Source organism: Choristoneura fumiferana, chromosome 12 (genome assembly GCF_025370935.1).
Source record: "Choristoneura fumiferana chromosome 12, NRCan_CFum_1, whole genome shotgun sequence".
NCBI lineage: Eukaryota > Metazoa > Arthropoda > Insecta > Lepidoptera > Tortricidae > Choristoneura > Choristoneura fumiferana.
The window spans coordinates 7999936-8019905 of NC_133483.1; the positions used below are offsets into that span (position 1 = coordinate 7999936).

Genomic DNA, 19970 nt, shown 5'->3' on the forward strand with positions numbered 1-19970 from the left:
TTTCAGACGGCATAGAATTCTTGTATTTTATGCGTAATTGCACCGAGCTCGAATTCATCAAGATTAATTTATTTTTTGTTTTATTTTTTATTTTTTAGGCGAAGAAAATGCAGCTGACGTCGGACCATAATATTGTTGTATTTTAACAAGATCGGGATATATATACCTAAAATAAAATAAACTTTTACTTGTAATTTACTCAAAAATTAGCAAATTTTCATTATTACATTATTAATATAACTGGTAGATACAGTCATGTTGACAACGAGGCCGGTGATGTTATTTACATAATAGAGGAATAAATTCTTATCCTTAAAACTTTCTTCCGACAAATATTTCGTCATATTGTAAATTATTTTTCTTAATGACTTAATCATTTTTTGCATTTTAGCTCACAATATCCAAGAAGTAGACCACGCACAATCGGCACCAAGCTTTGCCAGGATTGACTTTTTAGCGGCCGGGCACTATAGTTGAAAGTTGAATAGTTTTCTGCAATATATGGCGAAGTTTTTTTAATTCCTTGGTCGGGCTACTAAATACTTAAATGTCATCTTCCATCAGCCCTAATAGGGGAAAGGCGGCTCATTGATTAAATATTTATTTGCTCGCATAAATGTGCTTTGTGAATAAGATTAGAACAGAATTATGTATGCTCCGTGCAGCGATTTGTTCGTTTGTTTTGTTTATTTGTTTTATTTTGCTCACACGTATAACGTGTCTATTTGCACGTCTTCTACTTTAGTAATTTCATCGTGTACCTACCACGTATGGAAAATTATTATTATAAACATTTAACCACCCTTAAGGTACGTTAAAAAAACAAGCCTGCCTAAGTTCCATTTTCCGGTCTGTCAGGGCGTTTTTTCTCAGTCAAAATTACTCGCACGTCATAAACTGCCCGAACAAGAAAAGTACCACATCTCACCCGGCCAGTAGTGCTCGGCAGATGGAGGTGCTTTTTCAACTTCATACCAGACTGAAAGAAAGGGGAGGCCTTTGCCCAGCAGTGGAACGTATTGCAGGCTACATAAAAAGCAATAACAGACTAGAGCAAAGCCATATATTATATTATTACATCAGTACTCAACAGTTGGTACAATTCAGTTTCAGGTACTCTATGACGTAAATTTGACCAAAAACGTCCTTAATTTTTACGGAACTTTGGGATTATTGAAGGCTTAAGTTTGTTTCCATGTACCTAGAGTACTTGATGACGTAGGTAAATTTTAAATCAGATCCCGTTCTATCATAGATTTTGGTTCAAAGCTAGACCTCACGGAGATATTTCTGCACATCGTGCAATAAGATTACTTAGAGATATTTATGTAATATTTTACGATTAATATAATAAATAACGCAACAACATTTGTTTAAATAATTTATTTAACATACTCATAAAAAAAGTTGCCACATCGTTGAGCAAATAAATGCGGAACATGAAATGTCATCGTATAAAATGTATTCGTACAATTAATAACAAAAACACTAGTCTAACAGTATTTTAGTATTCGAACAACGTCCAAAAAAACATTAATTATTCATAATAAAGACATTCTTCTAACAACAGTATTCGTTAATTTTCCATAGATCACTTACAGAAATATTGTCTACTTCTCCCAACTAATTACATACAGTTATAATAACGTTAGTATCTACAATCATTTTCATCTTTACATTTATTTTTATTAAGATACCCAATGAAAAATAAACAGGATAAACTCGATAAAGTAGGAAACAAAATTGTGTTCAGGGGTGTTTGTAGTATAGTAACTAAGACATTTTATGTTATTTTATTAACTTCAAGTTGATAATGATAATATAAAACAATCTTTTAGTTATAAACCAGCCAAATTATGCGAGTTAAGCTCGCTTAAAAAAGTGTTCAGAACGACCATATTTTTTTAAAAGCCTTATCACACTAATGATTTGCAGGTGAGATGAAAGCGTAGCGAGTGTGCAACGGTTTCAATATGAGCAAGCGACGCTTTCGTTGCGAACACGCAACGAATTCGCCGCGAGCACGCAGTTAGTTACAACAGTACTACCAGAATGGGGAGTCGTCGGGTTTCTTCGTTTTTCCAGAAGATTCAAACGAGAAAGAAAAAGAAAACCGATCTTTTGTTGAGAATTAGTTTTTAAGTGTAACTGCGGATAGCGGCGAAGACACACCTATTTACTACACTCGACTATACCGCAAATCGGATTATACGAGGTTTATGCCATTATTGTTTCTTCCTATTCGCGATTCTGCACATAATAAATTCCACACAGCTGAATTTGATCACATGCGTAATGCTTCACAGTCATTATTTCTACGCAATCTTGTTTCTTCCTATTCGCGATTCTGCACAATATGAATTCCACACAACTGAAATTAATCACATACGTAATGGTTCACAGTCATTATTTCTACGCAATCTTGTTTCTGCCTATTCGCGATTCTGCACAATATGAATTCCAGACAACTGAATTTAATCACATGCGTTATACTTCACGATACTATCTTAATCTCTATCTTTATCTTTTATTCTATCTATCTTACTATGGCTGGTGTAAAATTAAGAGTCTTTGTATTGTATTGTATTGTATCTTCTATACTATCTTGTTTCTTCCTAGTCGCGTTTAGAAATTAAAAAAAACAAACTGCGTGAGTCGCTTTTCCCGCGGTAAAAATGCTCATGGTCGCGAGCTTTAAGTTATGTGAACGGAACACCTTGAGACGAAGCTTCCCGAAGGCAGCAGCAGCCTTAAAATAATAAAAATAATAATAATAAAAATAGGGTAGATTGAAATAAAAAAAAATCTCCGCCCCAATTTCGACCGGGTTCGATTCCCGGTTACGTATGAGATTTTTAAAAAAATAATTACAGAATCGTGAATTACTTATAACGCATGTGATTAAATTCAGTTGTGTGGAATTCATATTGTGCAGAATCGCGAATAGGAAGAAACAAGATTGCGTAGCAATAATGACTGTGAAGCATTACGCATGTGATCAAATTCAGCTGTGTGGAATTTATTTTGTGCAGAATCGCGAATAGGAAGAAACAATAATGGCATAAAACTCGTATAATTCCGCAAATCGCCAGCATGACAAGGCTTTAAACGTAACCTAGGTTAATTTTGTTTGTGACTAAACCAAGAACATTATTAGCATTAGAGATAAATATTGCAGCTTTAGTTGTGCAGTTGATCCAGAGACCAACCCGCTTTGATTCGGTTTGCTATTGTTGCTCGAAAACGGCATATTTTTGTTACTTAAAAGATATAAAAGGAAAACTAACTTTTTCTCACCTCTGTGGAGGACACATGCATGCAGACATAGTAATAGTCCCATTGTCCTATTGCCTTATAGGTACAAGATAAGATACGAAAATTAAATATATATAATTTGATCAAGTATAGAAAATATCATAAAATAAACCTATTTAAAATCACTTTTTTCTAAAAAAAACAATAAATTAGTAGTTTTAATACAATAAACCCATGATATATACTTAATTGAAAAACTCATTTTGATTCGTAAGTGGTAAATAAACTGTTATTTTATCTTATGAAGGCTTAAACTTTTTTAGGTATATAATACTTAGTTAATTCGTTTTATTAATTAATTCTAATAGTCCATCTAATAAATAAAATCTACAGATCACACATTATCCACAAGAACATTTATATATTATACATTTTCAATTAAATATTTTCGACCTATGAATTAATCATAACAATGTTTTATTTTTTAGGTATTTTTATTTCATTAACTTACATTTTTAATTAGAGTATATACATTACTTAGTTTAGGATCGCGGTATGTACCTAAAATATTAGATTGAATCTGAAAAATAGCCAAATAAGTTAATTGATGCACAATTTAGTTCGAAAAAAAAATGGATTTTTTTCGTTGTATGTTGTTTCATATACATAAAAACACGCCAAGAGTGCAATTATATAGTTTTTGATGCTCTAGTGATTGACATAATCACTAATGCCCGGTTCACATTATTCCAGTAAAATCGTACCAGTAGCGTAGCGATACATTGCGGGGTCACAATCCAAACGAGTTACACAAGATGAATCGAGCACCGCAGTGTCATGCTACTGGAACGATTTACTGGAATAATGTGAACCAGGCATAATTCTGAACTAGAAATATTACATTCCAATTAAGTTTAGGGCCGACAACGCACTGGCATCGCGTAAAGGGTGTCTATGGACAGTGGTGATCACTTAACATCAGGTGACCCACTAGTTCGTTTGTCTGATCTCTCTAACATAAAAAAGTTAAAACGTATAGAGTGCAGCTTGGCTCAAGTTTTGTTGTAAATAGAAGTATTTAATGATTTTTAGTTGATTTATTTTGCAGACGTTTAAGAGTCTATGTTAGCTGATGCGGTTTGAATGGAGCGAGTGGACGTCTATTGAAAAATAGAACGAGCAGCTACTTACTGCACGCTGCGATGGATTTTGTATATAAGGCGTGCGCCCGCTCAGTGCACCCGCGCCAACTAGTGTTAACAGAAAAAAAATATTTTGACGTGTCAGTTTGTAAGATACCCTTTTGATAATCATCCAAAGCTTATTTAATTACGCGTAGGCCGAGCTAATGTGAATTATATGTTTATAAAAAAAGTCTTAAGCATCTTGAAAGCAATGTGTGCTAAACAGATAGTAGTTCAGTAATACTAATAACAATGAGAAAAAAAAACACTCAGTTTTATACAATGTGACATTTAAATAAGCCAGGCATTTCCTTGTCAAATGATTGTTTAGGCAAAATACTCCATTTCTTATTAAATTATTCTTTCGCACACAAAGCGTGTTTTATTTAAAACATTCATTTTATTATTGCAATTGAAACGGAAAAGTAAATTGTTTATGAGCAAGGAAAAATTATTTTCTGCTTAATTGAATCGTTCCGAATGAACGAGCAAGTAATGTGGCTCGATGCTCATTCCCAAGCAAATTTTATACCAACAAATAACTTCCCTTCAAACAATTATAAACAGAAGTTTAGCTAGAAGTAAAATCATAGCTGCTCTCTTTATCACCACAGTTCAGGTGAAAAGGTACAATATATTTTGTAGACTTTTTCGCACACAAATAATTTTGAGACGTAACGTTATGTTACTCTAAATATACATGATTAACATTAGGTATTGAAGTAAAATAAAACTTATAGATAACGTAACGAAACGTCTGATTTACATTAAACTGTTATAAACTGCGCAGAGTCCAGGGATTGAACGATCAAATTCTCTTATAACAATATTGAAATAAAATACCTACCGCTGTAATTATAATACAACCCAGTGTCTCCTTAGTAGAATAGTTCCAGCTCTTATTAAAATTCTTTTATGTACAAGCTGCCAGGGTCCGAGTCTGCGCGCCCCAGGCCTGACATCATCGCAGGACTCTGAAATATTAAAATAAAAGATGAGAAACGGATGCGAATTGCAAAGAATGTGCAGAGGAAAGTGTGCATCTCTGATGGGGTTCTATTTTGTTAAAATAAAACCGGGTATTATGAAGTTACTTTAGAACAGTAATAGAGATCTTTATAGCAAACTTTCTAAGACTTGATAAGGAATAGAATAATATACTCAGCGGCACAAAATTTGGTCCACTACATACAAAATTACTTATGCATTACATTTGAGGGCCAGATTTTCTGCCGCTCAGTATATTTTAAGTATATGCTTTTTGACATGGGATTTTCGTTTGATTTGCCCAAACTTCGTAAAGTTATTTGGCCAAACTACGAGTATAACTTATTCTAATTCATCATCATCATCATTATCATCATCATCACCCGAGCTGGAAGACTTCTACTGCTGAACAAAGGCTTCCCCCTTAGAACGCCACAGTGAACGACAACTCGCCACTTGCATCCACCGGTTGCCCGCAACTTTAATGAAATTCTAATAATTGTTATTGCCTATTATGCTACATTTTCAACTAAAATAATATAAATTTAATTAGAATTAAAACATAAACCTTACCTGATTATTATCTCGTAAACAGATAACGTTGAGCAAAGCAGCGTCAGGGCCAGCGACGACGCAACTGCACCTGAGAACAAAACACAAATTACAAATAAACACTTATAGAAGCGTTTTTTGATCGGCTCTCCTTGAAAAAAAAAATTTTTTTCCAGTTGTGACACTAACCAGCTAAAGCAGCGACATGTTTGCACAATGGCTCAGGGCGAATGCCTTTTTGGTTAAGTTTTTTTTGTTGCGTATAGATTGAACTTGGAAATGCTGCCAGCGGGGTTATTTCAACTTTTTTTTATTTACCTCCTAATTAAATATTTCTAAAGCTAAAAATCATAATAAAGTATTACAAGAGAAGAGATTAGAAAACGGATGAGATTTTCACTTTTTTTTTCATCGATTGTGCAATAACAGCTACTTTTATACCAAATCAAGTTTCTAAGACAGCTGGAAGTACGGTAGAGGTATTGATTCCACAGAAATGTGTACGGAAACTTCCTTTGTAATGTACTCCGGTCAATATAGACATTTCAATTTACATAAATTCCGATAAAGCTGAATTTTGGTGGAGACCTTAGATACACAATCAGGACCAAAATCAGTGTCAAAAGTACCCATTGATCCCATGTGCGCTAAAAAAGTTATTCGGGTTCAAAGGTCAAAACGTGAAGTTTTGTTTTTCGAAAACGGTAAGTTTTATCAAAAAGTAGCATGGGCAAAAATTATAAATCTTAAGATTATCTAATTGTATGTAATTTGACCACTACTTTTATGACAAAATTAATGATTAATGCCCGAGTCTTCCGACTGTGTTGATTAGAAGTTTGGTTTTCACTGCTTCCAGGGATTGAAGATTTGAGTATTCGATAATAATTACAGCTTGATACCAAAGCGCGTACCGGAAGGCAGGGAAAAAAGGTCATAAAAGACGGAAAACAAAGTGATCTTTTTTTACACAGAATTAGGCTTGCGTTTGACCACAATCACGCCTGATGGTAAGTGATGCTATTAAGTCTTTATTAAGTGTTCCGTTTTTCCTACGAAACACTAAAACGAAAACAATATCTTAACACACTGACATTCTTAAGACTTAAGTTAGGCTTTACATATGTGCCTTTTAAAATATTTATGTTGCTACACACGACACGAGATTAACGCGTTCTCTAAAACATTTCCTGTTGAACATTATTCACATTTACCTCCTCCCCATTTCATAACATTATTGTAGGTTAATTTTAGCGATGTATTAGTGCTTGAATAGTTATCGATAATGCTCGATACATGCCTAATGTGGCGGTTTATCGCGCCTATTCAACTATAGTAACACATTGTGAACACCTCAATCGCCGTTTAGTTAACATCTGTTTAGATCTATAACTGATCTCATTAGCTTAGTAGTGTTTTGATTGGCGTTGGGTCAACTACCTATAATAAAACTCTACGGGTTAACACTGAAACTGGGGGGTGAAACTTGTATTATTATTGTTCTTCTATTTGCGTATTTGCATTGTAAATATACTTTTGATAAAAAGTCGTTTTTAACATTTGATATTATTTAATAAACACTACGAGTAAATGTGATAAATTTTAGAAGGATTTAAGAATATCTAGAACATTTTAGACAAAAAAATGTCAGATTCGTTTTGGATAAAGCCTCAAAAAGGTTACTATAAAATAGATTAACTGTAGATACAATTGCAGCAACACTGTAAAAAATAAAACCGACACTTTAGCGACACCAGAAAATCTGGACGAGTTTTAACCTCCCACATAAAACCTTCAATAAAAAAACACCGCATGCGAAACATTACAGAACAAAATGTCTTACGTTACCAGACTGAAAATGTAATGAAACGAAAACTAACCAGCGCTGGAGTAATACGTAGAAAAAATATAATATTTGGAGCGAGGGATGTCGGAGATCAGGGTTAAAGATAAATATATTGTGTATGAATCCTGGAAGTCTGGCCACATGCTGCCAAGGAGGATCTTTATTTAATAAAGCCGATCAAATGAACAATACATTCGGCGGCAAGAAAGGTATTAGAGACCGCACCGCGATATTGCAAGACTGCGAGCTACAGAAACTGGGCTATCTTATTCAGATCTTAGAATATGTAAATAAGTTTTATGGCCTCCCGTGTTTGTGTCGTGTGCAAACAAAACCTTAAACCCTTAGATCATTCAAACACAGATATTAATCATTATAAACAGTGACAGTTAATTATAATTTTACATGTTTATTGGTTTTTGCGGACAGATAGGTTCACATTTAACAAATTTATTTTACTTCGTCCTTACTTTGTATTTGATTGCAGGTAGTGCACTTGGATACTAATTAAGACAGCGTAGTTGTTTTACGAAATGTTAACCCTTAATAAGGTAGAGGCGATTTAGCGACCACATGCATTGATTTGGAAATTCTACCTCATTCTTTTAGTAATAAGTTACAATATTCATTGTAATTATTGAAAATACTACTAGCTTTAAAAAATCCTTTGCTAGGTATGTATTCGATAGCTGCTTTTGATTCTGTGATAGTATGTTCCAATAAATGGGGCCTTATAAAGGGTTAAGACGTAAAATAATACAAAACATTAATGCCAGAATGGCATACATTTCAATTTAATTTAAATTTCACAGAGCGGATAAAACTCGACAGATTGTATATTTTTTTCCAATTACACGATATTAAAATGTATCTGTAATTAATCTCAAAACCTGGACAAGTGCAAGTCACACCCGTTCACTTAGAAGTTCTATAAATCAAGATACAATTATTGCCGTTATTATGATAATTGATGATGAACACATCTTCTTGAGTTGTGTATTTTTTTAGGGTTCCGTGGTCCTACAAGGAACCCTTGTAGTTTCATCATGACCACCCGTACGTCCGTTTGCGGTTTAGCTTGGAAACTATGAGTGCTTGAAAGCTTAAGTAGGTATGCTGACAAAGTGCACATACATATTTATTATTGTTAAAGATTCAGCTCTGTGATAGACGGGCCGATAGCAGATACTTAAAAATAGGGCCCACTTGACGTTTTTATTTAACTAGGTAGATACGGAGCCGTGAAAAAAAAAGAACTATTATCTAGACACGCGGTAGCGTGTCAAGCCAAGTTCAAGCTAACAGAACTGGCGAGCAGCACCATGTGTAATTTTACCCGAACCATTTGGCGCCACATTTGACCCCCTCGAAATTCAAAAACTATTTCACATAAACATGTAAAATTTGGCTCATTTATTGAGACTTGCGAGATATATATGTGCTCCAAATTTCATAAACACAATTCAAACGGTTATTTAGATATTAACATCCAAAAATCAACATTTTTATCACTGACTCACCTATAGATCAAAATTATAACCCAGTTCCAGCTGACCTAGAAAGTTTAAATTTGGCATCTAGATAGGTAGTTGGATGAATACAAATCAGAAACTAGTTGAAAAATAAAAAAAAATGAAAATGAAAATAATAGTTAATTTTATCATTTCATTATAATTTTGAAATTAAATTATTTCCGTACAAAAAGTAATGATATCCCATCAAAACATAAATTTTAATGTGAAATGAGAGCAAAGTTCAATATTATGATATATGCTTGATTGGTTGACTTTATCGATAAAAGAAGTGAGATCTAAATGGGTGCCAAGTTCAATGGTCAGTCCTGAAATTTATTTAACAATATAAAATATTTTACAGCAACTTATAATATAATTTCTTCTTATAACTTAGGAATATTGAAGCCTAAGGTCGGACTTGGCCAGTTTTCGCAAGTTTTAACGCTGTAAGTTCTTATATTATTCTTCCTAAAATTTGGCTTGCTGGTAGAAACTAGCCATCGAACATAGGGCTCTTCCATTACTGTTTAGATATTCTATTCTATTTAGGTAGGTACTTAATAATAATTCGTATATGAGAACTAGCCAAGTCCGACCTTAGGCTTCAATATATTATCCTAAGTTAGAAGAAGAAATGATATTATGTTGTTATAAAATATTTTATATTGTTATAAGTAAATTTCAGGACTGACCATTGAACTGGAACCCAATGTAGATCTCACTTCTTTTGTCGATAAAGTTAACCAATCAAGCATATGTCATAATATTGAACTTGGCTCTCATTTCACATTTATGTTTTGATGGGATTAATGATTTCTCTGAAGTAAATTAGAAATTAATGATAACAATCAAAGGAAAACAATGATGAAAGAGATATACTTTTTATCCTTCAAGATATTTATTCAAATTTCGAAGCAGAATGGTTGCCAAGCAGGAAAGTAAAGACTAATTCCAAGGAAAAGTTTGTTATTGCTTTGACAATAATAGAAACAGAAAAGCCAAGTAGGTATATAATTTAGCTTAGACGTAGGTACCTAGTTATTAAGGATCTGTTTTTTTTAAGAGGTAGCCAATTATGATTTCGTAAAAATATTTTTAGTTATGAATTCTAGTTTGATAATCTGAATTTTTCTATTTATTCAACATAATAAATATATTTTTATAGGATTATTAAATACCGTACGCAAATGCGTTCTTTCAGTTTGGTATGCATTTAAAGAGCCTTTGTACACCGTGTTTTTTGCCCATTGAGCAGACATACAGTCGAGTTCATAATCTTGTGAGCAAAAATTTGATCAAAAATATCTGAACACGACTCTATTGTTAACGGCGTAGAAGCGTGTTCAGATATTTTTTGATCAAAGTTCATGACCTCGACTGTACAACTCGCGTGCGCATCACATTTACTCGCATATCGGCGCGCGCGTTTCAGAAAGTCAAAGCCGAAAACTTTCCTTCTTTTTTGCAAGCGTTTTACTAAGAACATCTTACCATAATTACCATAAATGAGACTTTTTGTCGATGTAATTTTGATGATATTTGGTATGCAGATAGCTGGTTCTCAATAATAACATATTAAAGGCTATTTTTTATTCCAATGGAATTGGGATACAGCAGTGGAAGAGTCACAAAAGGAAAATCTTTCTCCAGGCAAATGATATGCCTGGAGACCGAAGTCCAAAGGAAGAGCGTCAAAAGTTGTATTTAATTTTATGCATCCAAGTTATAAAACTTCGATGTTTGATGCAAGACATTTTTCTATAATTGATGACTAGATGGCACTAGTAGTTGCTACATATCTCAGTTTTTTTTTTTATGTTTTAATGTTTTAATGATGTTTTAATGTTTTAATGTTTAATGTAGTATAGGCTTGCGTTTGGCCACAATCACGCCTGATGGAAAGCGATGATGAGGTCTACGATGGAGCACGCTTGCCTAGTAAATGCTCATTCATCCTAGACTTGTAAAAAAAAAAAAACTAAATTGCTAAGTCTAGAGACATGCTATTTTACACCGTTTTTTTTAGGAATTCTTAGAATTTCAATTCAGCTGCCAGACTTGGGCTTTTACACATAAACATGATAATGATATCACGCCGGGCTACGACTCGGCATAGTTTCACAATGCGTCGTCGTGCCGTGGAAAATCACGGTGCAAGCAGGCGTAGATTGCCACGACACGACGTCACATCGTAAAACGATGATGTGTCGTAGCACGATGCAATATTGTATCGTGTTTACGTGTAAGAGCCCTTAGTGATTCACGCGAGCAAAGCTAAAGGCTATAATGTACCTAATATATTCAATAAAATAAATCAGTAGTAGAAACTATAGTTTGATATGCAACTGTTGAAGGTGAATATGGAAGCTGTGAGCTCTTAAGCTCTTATTTATTGTTTCACAAAAAATATATGAAAACTCGAGAAAAACACGAATAAATCCACACTTAAGCATTAAGCCCTACTCGAATGAGTAAACATCTACAGCAAACAGCAAGCGTTCCCATTTTATGATAAAAGCAAATACAAGAGAAAGGAATACGCAATAAATACCCTTTATCTCCCTCTTATCCGCTAGACAAGAGCAGATAAACAAACGAGCTGATCGCGGTTACAAGTTACATATGGTGCTGGCCGATGAAAAATGAATACCGTTTACTATGTTGGATTTGATTTTGAGATGTTATAATACTTAAATCGAGGAAACTGAATCTCGTACTAACGTTTTCACAAATTGTCTTCGTGGTGATTTATTTCGGGCAGATCAACAATGACATTTACAGTGAAAAGGTTCCACTCTTGTACTATATGCAATTTCTTCAACTGTAGATTCTGTTTGTAAGGATGAAATTCCTTTCTATATTTTAGCATAGTTTACTTTGAACTAATAAAAATAAGTTATAATAGGTATATATTTGCGAGACATTAAAAAAATGACGTAGTAAAAACAGTATAAACTTATTTTGTCCGCACGCACTTAGTGGCCGCCATGATTAAGATAGGTACTTTCCATTAAATATCAATATAGAATTATTACGGAATAGGTATTGTCTATGGTTAGTTTATTGAATTCTATTTTCGTAATATTGGCCGTTATCGTTCGTGTATTTACTATGTAAATACATATATAAAGGTATATTTCAGGACACATAATACTAGCTATTTGTCTTACTACTTCGTCTGCAAAGAATTCATGTACGCTGTACGGGACTCCGTCTATTAATATCGAAAACTATTGTTGAACCAGGGTTGAACCGTAAAAGGCTTTATTCCACAAATCACTCATAATCGCTCGAGCTCATAAACTCGTCTGGGAATGGTTTAAGCCCAACTCGTGTCTCAAATTAAGATCGCAAGACACGTGTCGCGTTAAACGACGGTTAATCGCGGTTTAGGTCGGTGCGCTCCGCTTGCGACTTTGCGACGAAGAAAATCTGTGCGTGGAAAGAATTTGTGAATTTCTAATTTCATATGTGAAGCGGTTAAAAATACATCAAAAGACGTGATTAGTCGCTTCAAAGTTTTAAGTTAATGTATATTTTATGGACGTCTACGATAATCATCTATCATAATAAATTTTCTATGGTAATCAATGATCACTGCAAAACAAGTCTCTTCTATTATAAAAGTATGGTTAGAGCTTGTAAGTCACCGGGGCATGATAGTCTCAGCATTGAGCATCTGCAATACGCTGGTGGTACTTGCCCGGGGTTTCGGCAATGTTGTACACCCAATGTTTCAGACACTGTTATTTACCTGATGATCTTATGCCTACTATATTATAGTCCCGATTATTAAAAATAAAACTGATGATTCATCGGAGCTTTCCAATTATAGACCAATCTCTTTAGCAACCATCGTTGATAAAGTGCTGAATAGTGTCATAGACGGTTACTTGGACAAGCACCTCCATTTAAATGACTTATAGTTTGGCTTTCGGTCTCCCGGAAAGTCCCTTCCACCGAGAGTGCTATCCTGTGCCTGAAGCGCACTGTCCATTACTATATACATCTGGAAGAAACGCCGGGGTTTGCTTGCTATCTAGATTTGTGGAAAGCTTCGACTTGGTGTCCTAGCATGTATTGTGGGACAAGTTAGAAAAGGAGACGATCGTGCCTAGTGAAATCACGTCCTCATTAAGGTACTGGTATCTTAATCAACAGAACAGCGTAAGATGGGCGGGATCTCTCTCAGACGAGTATGGATTGAAGTGTGGATTGAGGCAGGGGGGTTGACTTCTTCTCGGCTCTTCAATTTGTACATGAATGCGCTTATTGATGAGCTCAGCAGTTCCAAATTAGGATGCCATGTTGATGGCGTTTGCATAAATAATATTAGTTATGCAGATGACATGGTGCTCCTGGGCCCCTCAGTAGGTGCACTCAAGAGTCTATTACACACTTGTGAATGTTATGCGGTGGCCTATTAGGCTCAAATATAATGTCAGTAACAGTGAGGTGATGGTTATTCTGTGCCACCAATCCTGCTCTCTGGTGCTACTTTAAAAACAGTCACTAAGTTCATGTATTTGGGTCATGGTCACTGATAACTTGAGTGATAATGAGGATATTGAGCGGGAGTAGAGGGCGTTGGCCGTCAGATGCAACAATGCGCAACATGCTGGCTCGCGGGTTCGCGCGGTGTACGAGGGACGTAAAAATCACCCTTTTCAAGGCTTTTTGTGTCTCCTTTTACTCGTGCGCCCTGTGGGTGAGCTACACGCTGAGGGCGTACAACGCGCCCCATGTTCAATACAATACAATAACGCGTTCTGGGTGTTGATGGGACTGTCGCGGCATGTTCGCAGACGCACGGACGGACGGGTTTGCGGCCATCATGCGTGGAGGTGCGCTTCGCGTAAGGCTCGCCTGCGCGCCAGTCCCAACGTCTGAACGTGTTTGCAAACTGCTGGGACGGCCCCATGATGGCACGGTGATAGAGTTGTGGATAACGCTCATTTCGAGGCTTAAGGACTCAAACTCTTAAGACTCCAGAGTCTTAAAGACTCAATTATATTTGCGAATTAAATGTGCTTATTTTGTGCGTTTGGGTGCAAAAAACCGTGTTTACGGCCTTTGAGTCGTTAAGCCTCGAGAGTCTTTAGGGTTCGAGTCTTTAAGCCTCAAAATGAGCATTTTTCACAACACTACACGGTGGACATCCTTAGTCCTTACATGTTTAGTGGTGAACTGCTTAAATGGTGTTAAGTTAGAATAAGTTAAATTTCATTGTTATCTTTGGTTTTTATGTTTTTTGTTTTTACTAACATTCTTATATCGCTACCCCAAACGAATAAAGCGGTAAGTGCTGTAATCCCTTTTACCATTTTATTGCATTATTAGATGCAAAGTGCCCAGCTGCTCATTCCTGATTTTTTTCATAAACGTAGCACTAATCCTTGCGAAATTATTAAAAAAAAAATGTAATAATTACGTCAACTTTTCGAACCAAAATGAATCGCAACACAGGTGTATCGATATATTACACTATCAAGATCTAATCCTAAAGATCGTACATGATTATTACCGCCTTTTTCGCCGGAAATATTTAAATGCTTAGAAAGTAAACTATTGTTAAGTCTATATCAACTAAAATATTTTGGTGGCGTTGTAAGGCAATGTTTAGGTACTTTAATTATTATTAAAGATGGAATGGTAACATAAACGTACAAAAAAGTTAAATGAAGTTTTTACTTGTAAATATGGTGAAACAAAGATTTACCCAGGACTAATTTAGCCATATTCGCTTAGAGTAAGTTGTTTCTAATCCATGATGCATGGATTGACGATGTACCTACTCTTTGGCTAATGTAAAACATGTATGTGAGAACTGACTTTGCAACTGACTGATATCAATGTCTGCCTGCGATCTGCGGGGGTACTACGAAATTCGAAAATTGAAGTTCGTGTCGTTCCGTCCCTCTCACTTAACTTAAATAATTAAATAATATAAGCGACAGCGGGACGGCAAGATACGAGGTTCGAATTTTGCACTTCGTAATACAGGCCCTGTGTGACAGATACCATAGATAAACCTAGATACTTATGGATTCAGGTACTTTTCAGGTAAATGAATTCATCCCTTAAAAAATACGAAGGTCAATCTAAGATCAAACATATTTTTGCCGATATATTCATAACCCTCAAGTATTTTTGAATCAGAATAGGACAAAATTGTTCAAAACCCCTATCCCTCGAAATGTTTTTTGAATCAGGGTACATTGGTAAAATATGAACAATGCCAATTACCTATATTTCAGATTACCATGAAATAAAATTGAGAATTAAACGAGCTTACCTGTAAGCGAAGTCTGATTCTAATTTTTTGAATGGTAATCTGAAATATAATTACCCACCCAGCCCTAGACTAAACCCATCAAGGAATGATGAGGTACATTCACAAGACATCAACTATTTAGATAGAACAATGGCTTGTGAATCTTCCGGAAGTCATAATGTGCTTTACTGATAGAGTAAATTATATTTTGGCATCATCTTTCTAAAATTAGTGACGTGTCTAGAGGTGTCACATGAAGAGTTTCGTAGGGGTTTCGTAACCAAAATTTTTTTTCTCACCCAACCTTGTAGGGCGGGGTATCGTTGGATAGGTCTTTTAAAATCATTAGGGGTTGTTAAAACGATTTTTCGATTCAGTGAATTGTTTGAAAAATATTCAACTTTAAAGTGCAAATCTTCATTGAATTGTTCATTATAATCGAGCGCCCCAAAATACGAAATCCTTAGAAAAATATTACTTAATTTTTTCGTAATGGCTCGGAACCCTATTTAAGGCGTGTCTGACACGCTCTTGGCCGGTTTTTCTTTTCTAAACTTCCGCGATGCCAACGAGTTAGGGAAATGGTTCTATACTGTTTAATTCAATTATACTTATTTCAGATTACCATTCAAAAAATTAGAATCTGACTTCGCTTACAGATACTTAAGCTCATTTAATTCTTAAATATCTTTGTATTCAGACGCATGTAAGGGTCAAAACAGAAATAAATTTATTTTCGCATTATATCAGTATGCAAGCAAAAAATTAAACGTTAGCATTACTCATCATTTGTATTTGTATTTGTATTTGTATCGGTTTTTCGTAAGTGGGCACAGCCAGTCAGAAGGGGGTGCTATGCACTCTTGCATCGAACGAGCAAAAAACACAACTATATACACTCATGGTCAAATGCGTTTTGTAATAGAAAATTCAAAATTAGAAGGAGAAAAGTTTAAAATCAATGATATGACACAGCAAAACTTTTTTGATATTACGAAGTTAGTAAATAACAGAAAAAATTGGGATCAAGACAATGACAATGAAAAAGTATACTGGTCCAAACTAAGAGAAGTAACAGTAAAAGCTGGCGATGACGATAACATTTATTTCAAATACTGGTTGAGTGAATCTCAAAAGTGTATTGCTACCAATAATATTCCAGGGCCCAGTGCGGATTGGGAACTTCGCACGCACCATTGAATCGCTTCGCAGGTTCGTGCAGGTTTCCTCACGATGTTTTCCTTCAACGCAAAGCTCGTGGTAAATTTCAAATGTAATTACGCACATGAATTTCGAAAAACTCAGAGGTGCGAACCGCGGTTTGAACCCACGACCCTCTGCTTGAGAGGCGATAGGTCAAACTACTAGGCCACCACGGCTTTTTTAATGTCATTATTGTCATTAGGTAATGTTAACTATATGTAATTAATTTCCGTATAAGGATGATACAGATTCAAGGGAATTAACTGATTATTATTATATTTTTTCGTAGGAAAGTGGCATTGCAAGGGCATTTTTTTTTATTTGATTATTGTTAAGATAATATAAAAGAAGATTTCTATTATTTTTGTTGGTCTCATGTTGATTATTTAGTATAAATAAAGGCTGATTTATATATTTACGAAGTATTATTCAGTGTACAATTTCAAAACGTATAGTTAAGTTACATAAACATCTCAAGTCCAAAAAATACGCCTTAATCTATTAAGTTAAAGTAAAACTTCCAAGTTCGGCGAATAAAGCGGTATTAACAGACTGCGTAAAGATACACACTGTCAAAAATGCGGGGTGAAACTACATACTGTGCATTTACGTCGCAGAATGATTTTTGTTTTCCGGAGAATAAAGACGTAAACAATTCTTACAACTTAAAGAGTTAATAAGTTATAAACGAATATAAAAATAAGTAGTTTTTTAATTTTATTTATTTACACGGGTAAATTATTATTACACAGAATGCACTGAAATATGAGTTATTTTTATGGGCATGTTGTAATACCAATATTTTGATTATCGACTGAGTAACTTAGCCACAAAGCCTATTTTTTAGTTTTTATTTTTTTCTGGAAACTTAGCTTTTTCATATTACCGCTTTATTCGTTCGGGGTAGCGATATTCTTATATTTTACAAACTTGCTTATTGTATGCCTTTAACCTACTATTAACACAATTAATTGTTTATGGACTATTATGTCTGAAATAAACATTTATTATTATTATTATTCATTTAATTGCCGCATTTAAATAATAGTAGGTATATTTTACAAGTCCCTAAAGCGAGCAAATTTTACTCTGAAGGTGGTTAGTCACTCAAGCTTTAGTGAGGGTGACTAAGAAAGGCTCGTGGTGTTTACAAATGGATTTTACTTTTGAGGTGAAATCAATACTTTTCACTTTAACTGCGAGAAAATATGAGTATTTTCATCCATTGATTGCGTATTAACCGAATGTATTTTAGATAAAAATTACCTATAATTATAATACATAGGTAAGTAATACTACTTTTAAGTTACCAATAAAACTTAAATACCCATTATTTACTTTTGACTAGTATAGAAGCCAACCTGTACTGTTTCAATGTTAAAAATAGGCCCCAAGAGGAGTTCACAGGGCTGCGTAATTAGATTGTGTGCAGGCGCATAATGAGGCGCTAATTAAGGGTAATCAAATGTGCGTCAATTACGTTGCCAGCCCTTACTTCTAGATTGAAATCCGAGAAGCTGGATTTTAAATACATATGGAAATAAATGTTAAATTATCAACGGTCACGTAACGGTCAAGTAATGGTTAGTTACAGAGCATTCCTATTTTAAAATGACCAACAATCGGCAAATGTCATCTAAATATATATAATATATTATTATCATTTTGATTCTAAATGTACGCTCAAAAATAACTCTTTTTGTTTGACTCAAGACTTGGTTTCGACACAACTTTTTGCTTTTCTGACAGGTTAGTGTTAATGTTTTTTTTATCACACTTGTTCGTAAACAGTGTCGTAACATGCAAGTGAACTTGGTGCACCTAATAGGCGCGAGCGCTAGCTGCGCCAGCAGCGGTATCGGCAATTTCGGTAAAAGTAATATTTTTTGTCTTACAAATGTAGTACTATTTTACTCACAAATGTGATGAAAACTGATGAAAAACATCAACAACAACAACATCTTCCTGTTGTAAACTAGTCCTTCCTTCTTTCTGTAAAAAGGTTGCCTGGAAGAGATCGCTCTTAAGCGATAAGGCCGCCTATTGCTCACCTTGTAATTTTAATAATTTGTTTTCTGTATCGCTTACTATGTCTGGTGTACAATAAAGAGTCTTTTGTATTTGTATTTGTATTTGTATCTTCGACTTTGGGCTTGCAATACTGAATACTGACTGACTTTCGTTCGTAATTCTTATTTACCGCCCTTTCTTATTTACGAGCAAATAATTAAAAAATAGATTTTCCCTTTTCATACAAATTAAATACTGCTATCAACGTAGAACCCAACTGACGTCGCTTGTCACGCTACAAACATCAAATATTTTGCTTTACACTACTGCTTCGAATAAACTTTAAACAGTGTGTAATATTTTTTCAATTTATCTTTAAATTTTATTGTATTAAATGATATCAAAGTTACATTATCATTAACAAGGCACTAATTTCTTATTCCGAAAGCACCAAATCGACTCAAGCAGAACCGTGCGCAAAGTACCGTTTCCCGCACACGTCTGAAAATTTGATAACCATGTCACATTACCATTATAATGAAACGTCATAACGCGAAAGGCCCCCACTTGTTAAGCCATTAAAAACCCCCATAAAAATTTACCACACTTCCCTCCCCTTCCAAATGCCTCCAATACTCTGGTCATGTTATTAGAACACTTTTTCCTGTTAATCGTCCGCGACGAACAAAATTAGAGCCATAATTCACCAAAATTTTTATGAAACAAATTTTAGGCTGGTAAATCATATCTTTTAGGTTAAATTGAATAAAGATATGGTGATAAAAAGGTAATTACCATAAAATTGCGTGTAGGCCGTGTAAGATAATAGCTTGAACTTAGAGGGGCGGGGCGGATGCTGGGATGAAAGGCAGATTAGACCAAAGGGACTTCTTTCACTGTGCCCCCGCACCAGATATTCTTAAACGGTCATAATACCGTCGTTTAGTATGTACATATTATTTGTTTGAGCGGTTTACTTTTTATTAATTGAAAAACTTAATACCTACTCACATACAACTTTCTTAAATTTTTAATATCTTTTTGTTATGCTACGCTACTTTGTCACGAATAAATGTTTTCTATTTCAATTTTTTATTACTATTTCACATATTTTTGAAGTTTACTATAATGAGTAAAAAAATAAA

General features: G+C 34.6%; 1 protein-coding gene across 2 annotated transcripts in view; it reads right to left on the bottom strand.

Moving 5' to 3' along the window:
- Nucleotides 1–1368: 1368 nt before the first annotated feature.
- The window catches only part of LOC141433234 (uncharacterized), a 337942-nt gene continuing 319340 nt past the window's right edge, over nucleotides 1369–19970 (bottom strand). The window contains exons 8-10 of one of the 2 annotated variants that reach the window (XR_012451908.1): nucleotides 6000–6069; nucleotides 5287–5413; nucleotides 1369–4505 (exon numbers count right to left, since the gene is read on the bottom strand). Coding sequence is in view for 1 of the 2 variants with exons in the window: in XM_074095180.1 (XP_073951281.1) it covers nucleotides 5401–5413; nucleotides 6000–6069 (83 nt within the window). In the remaining variant the exon portion in view is untranslated. Of the gene's footprint in view, nucleotides 5414–5999; nucleotides 6070–19970 lie in introns of both variants that reach the window. The other variant, XM_074095180.1, reaches the window with a different exon arrangement.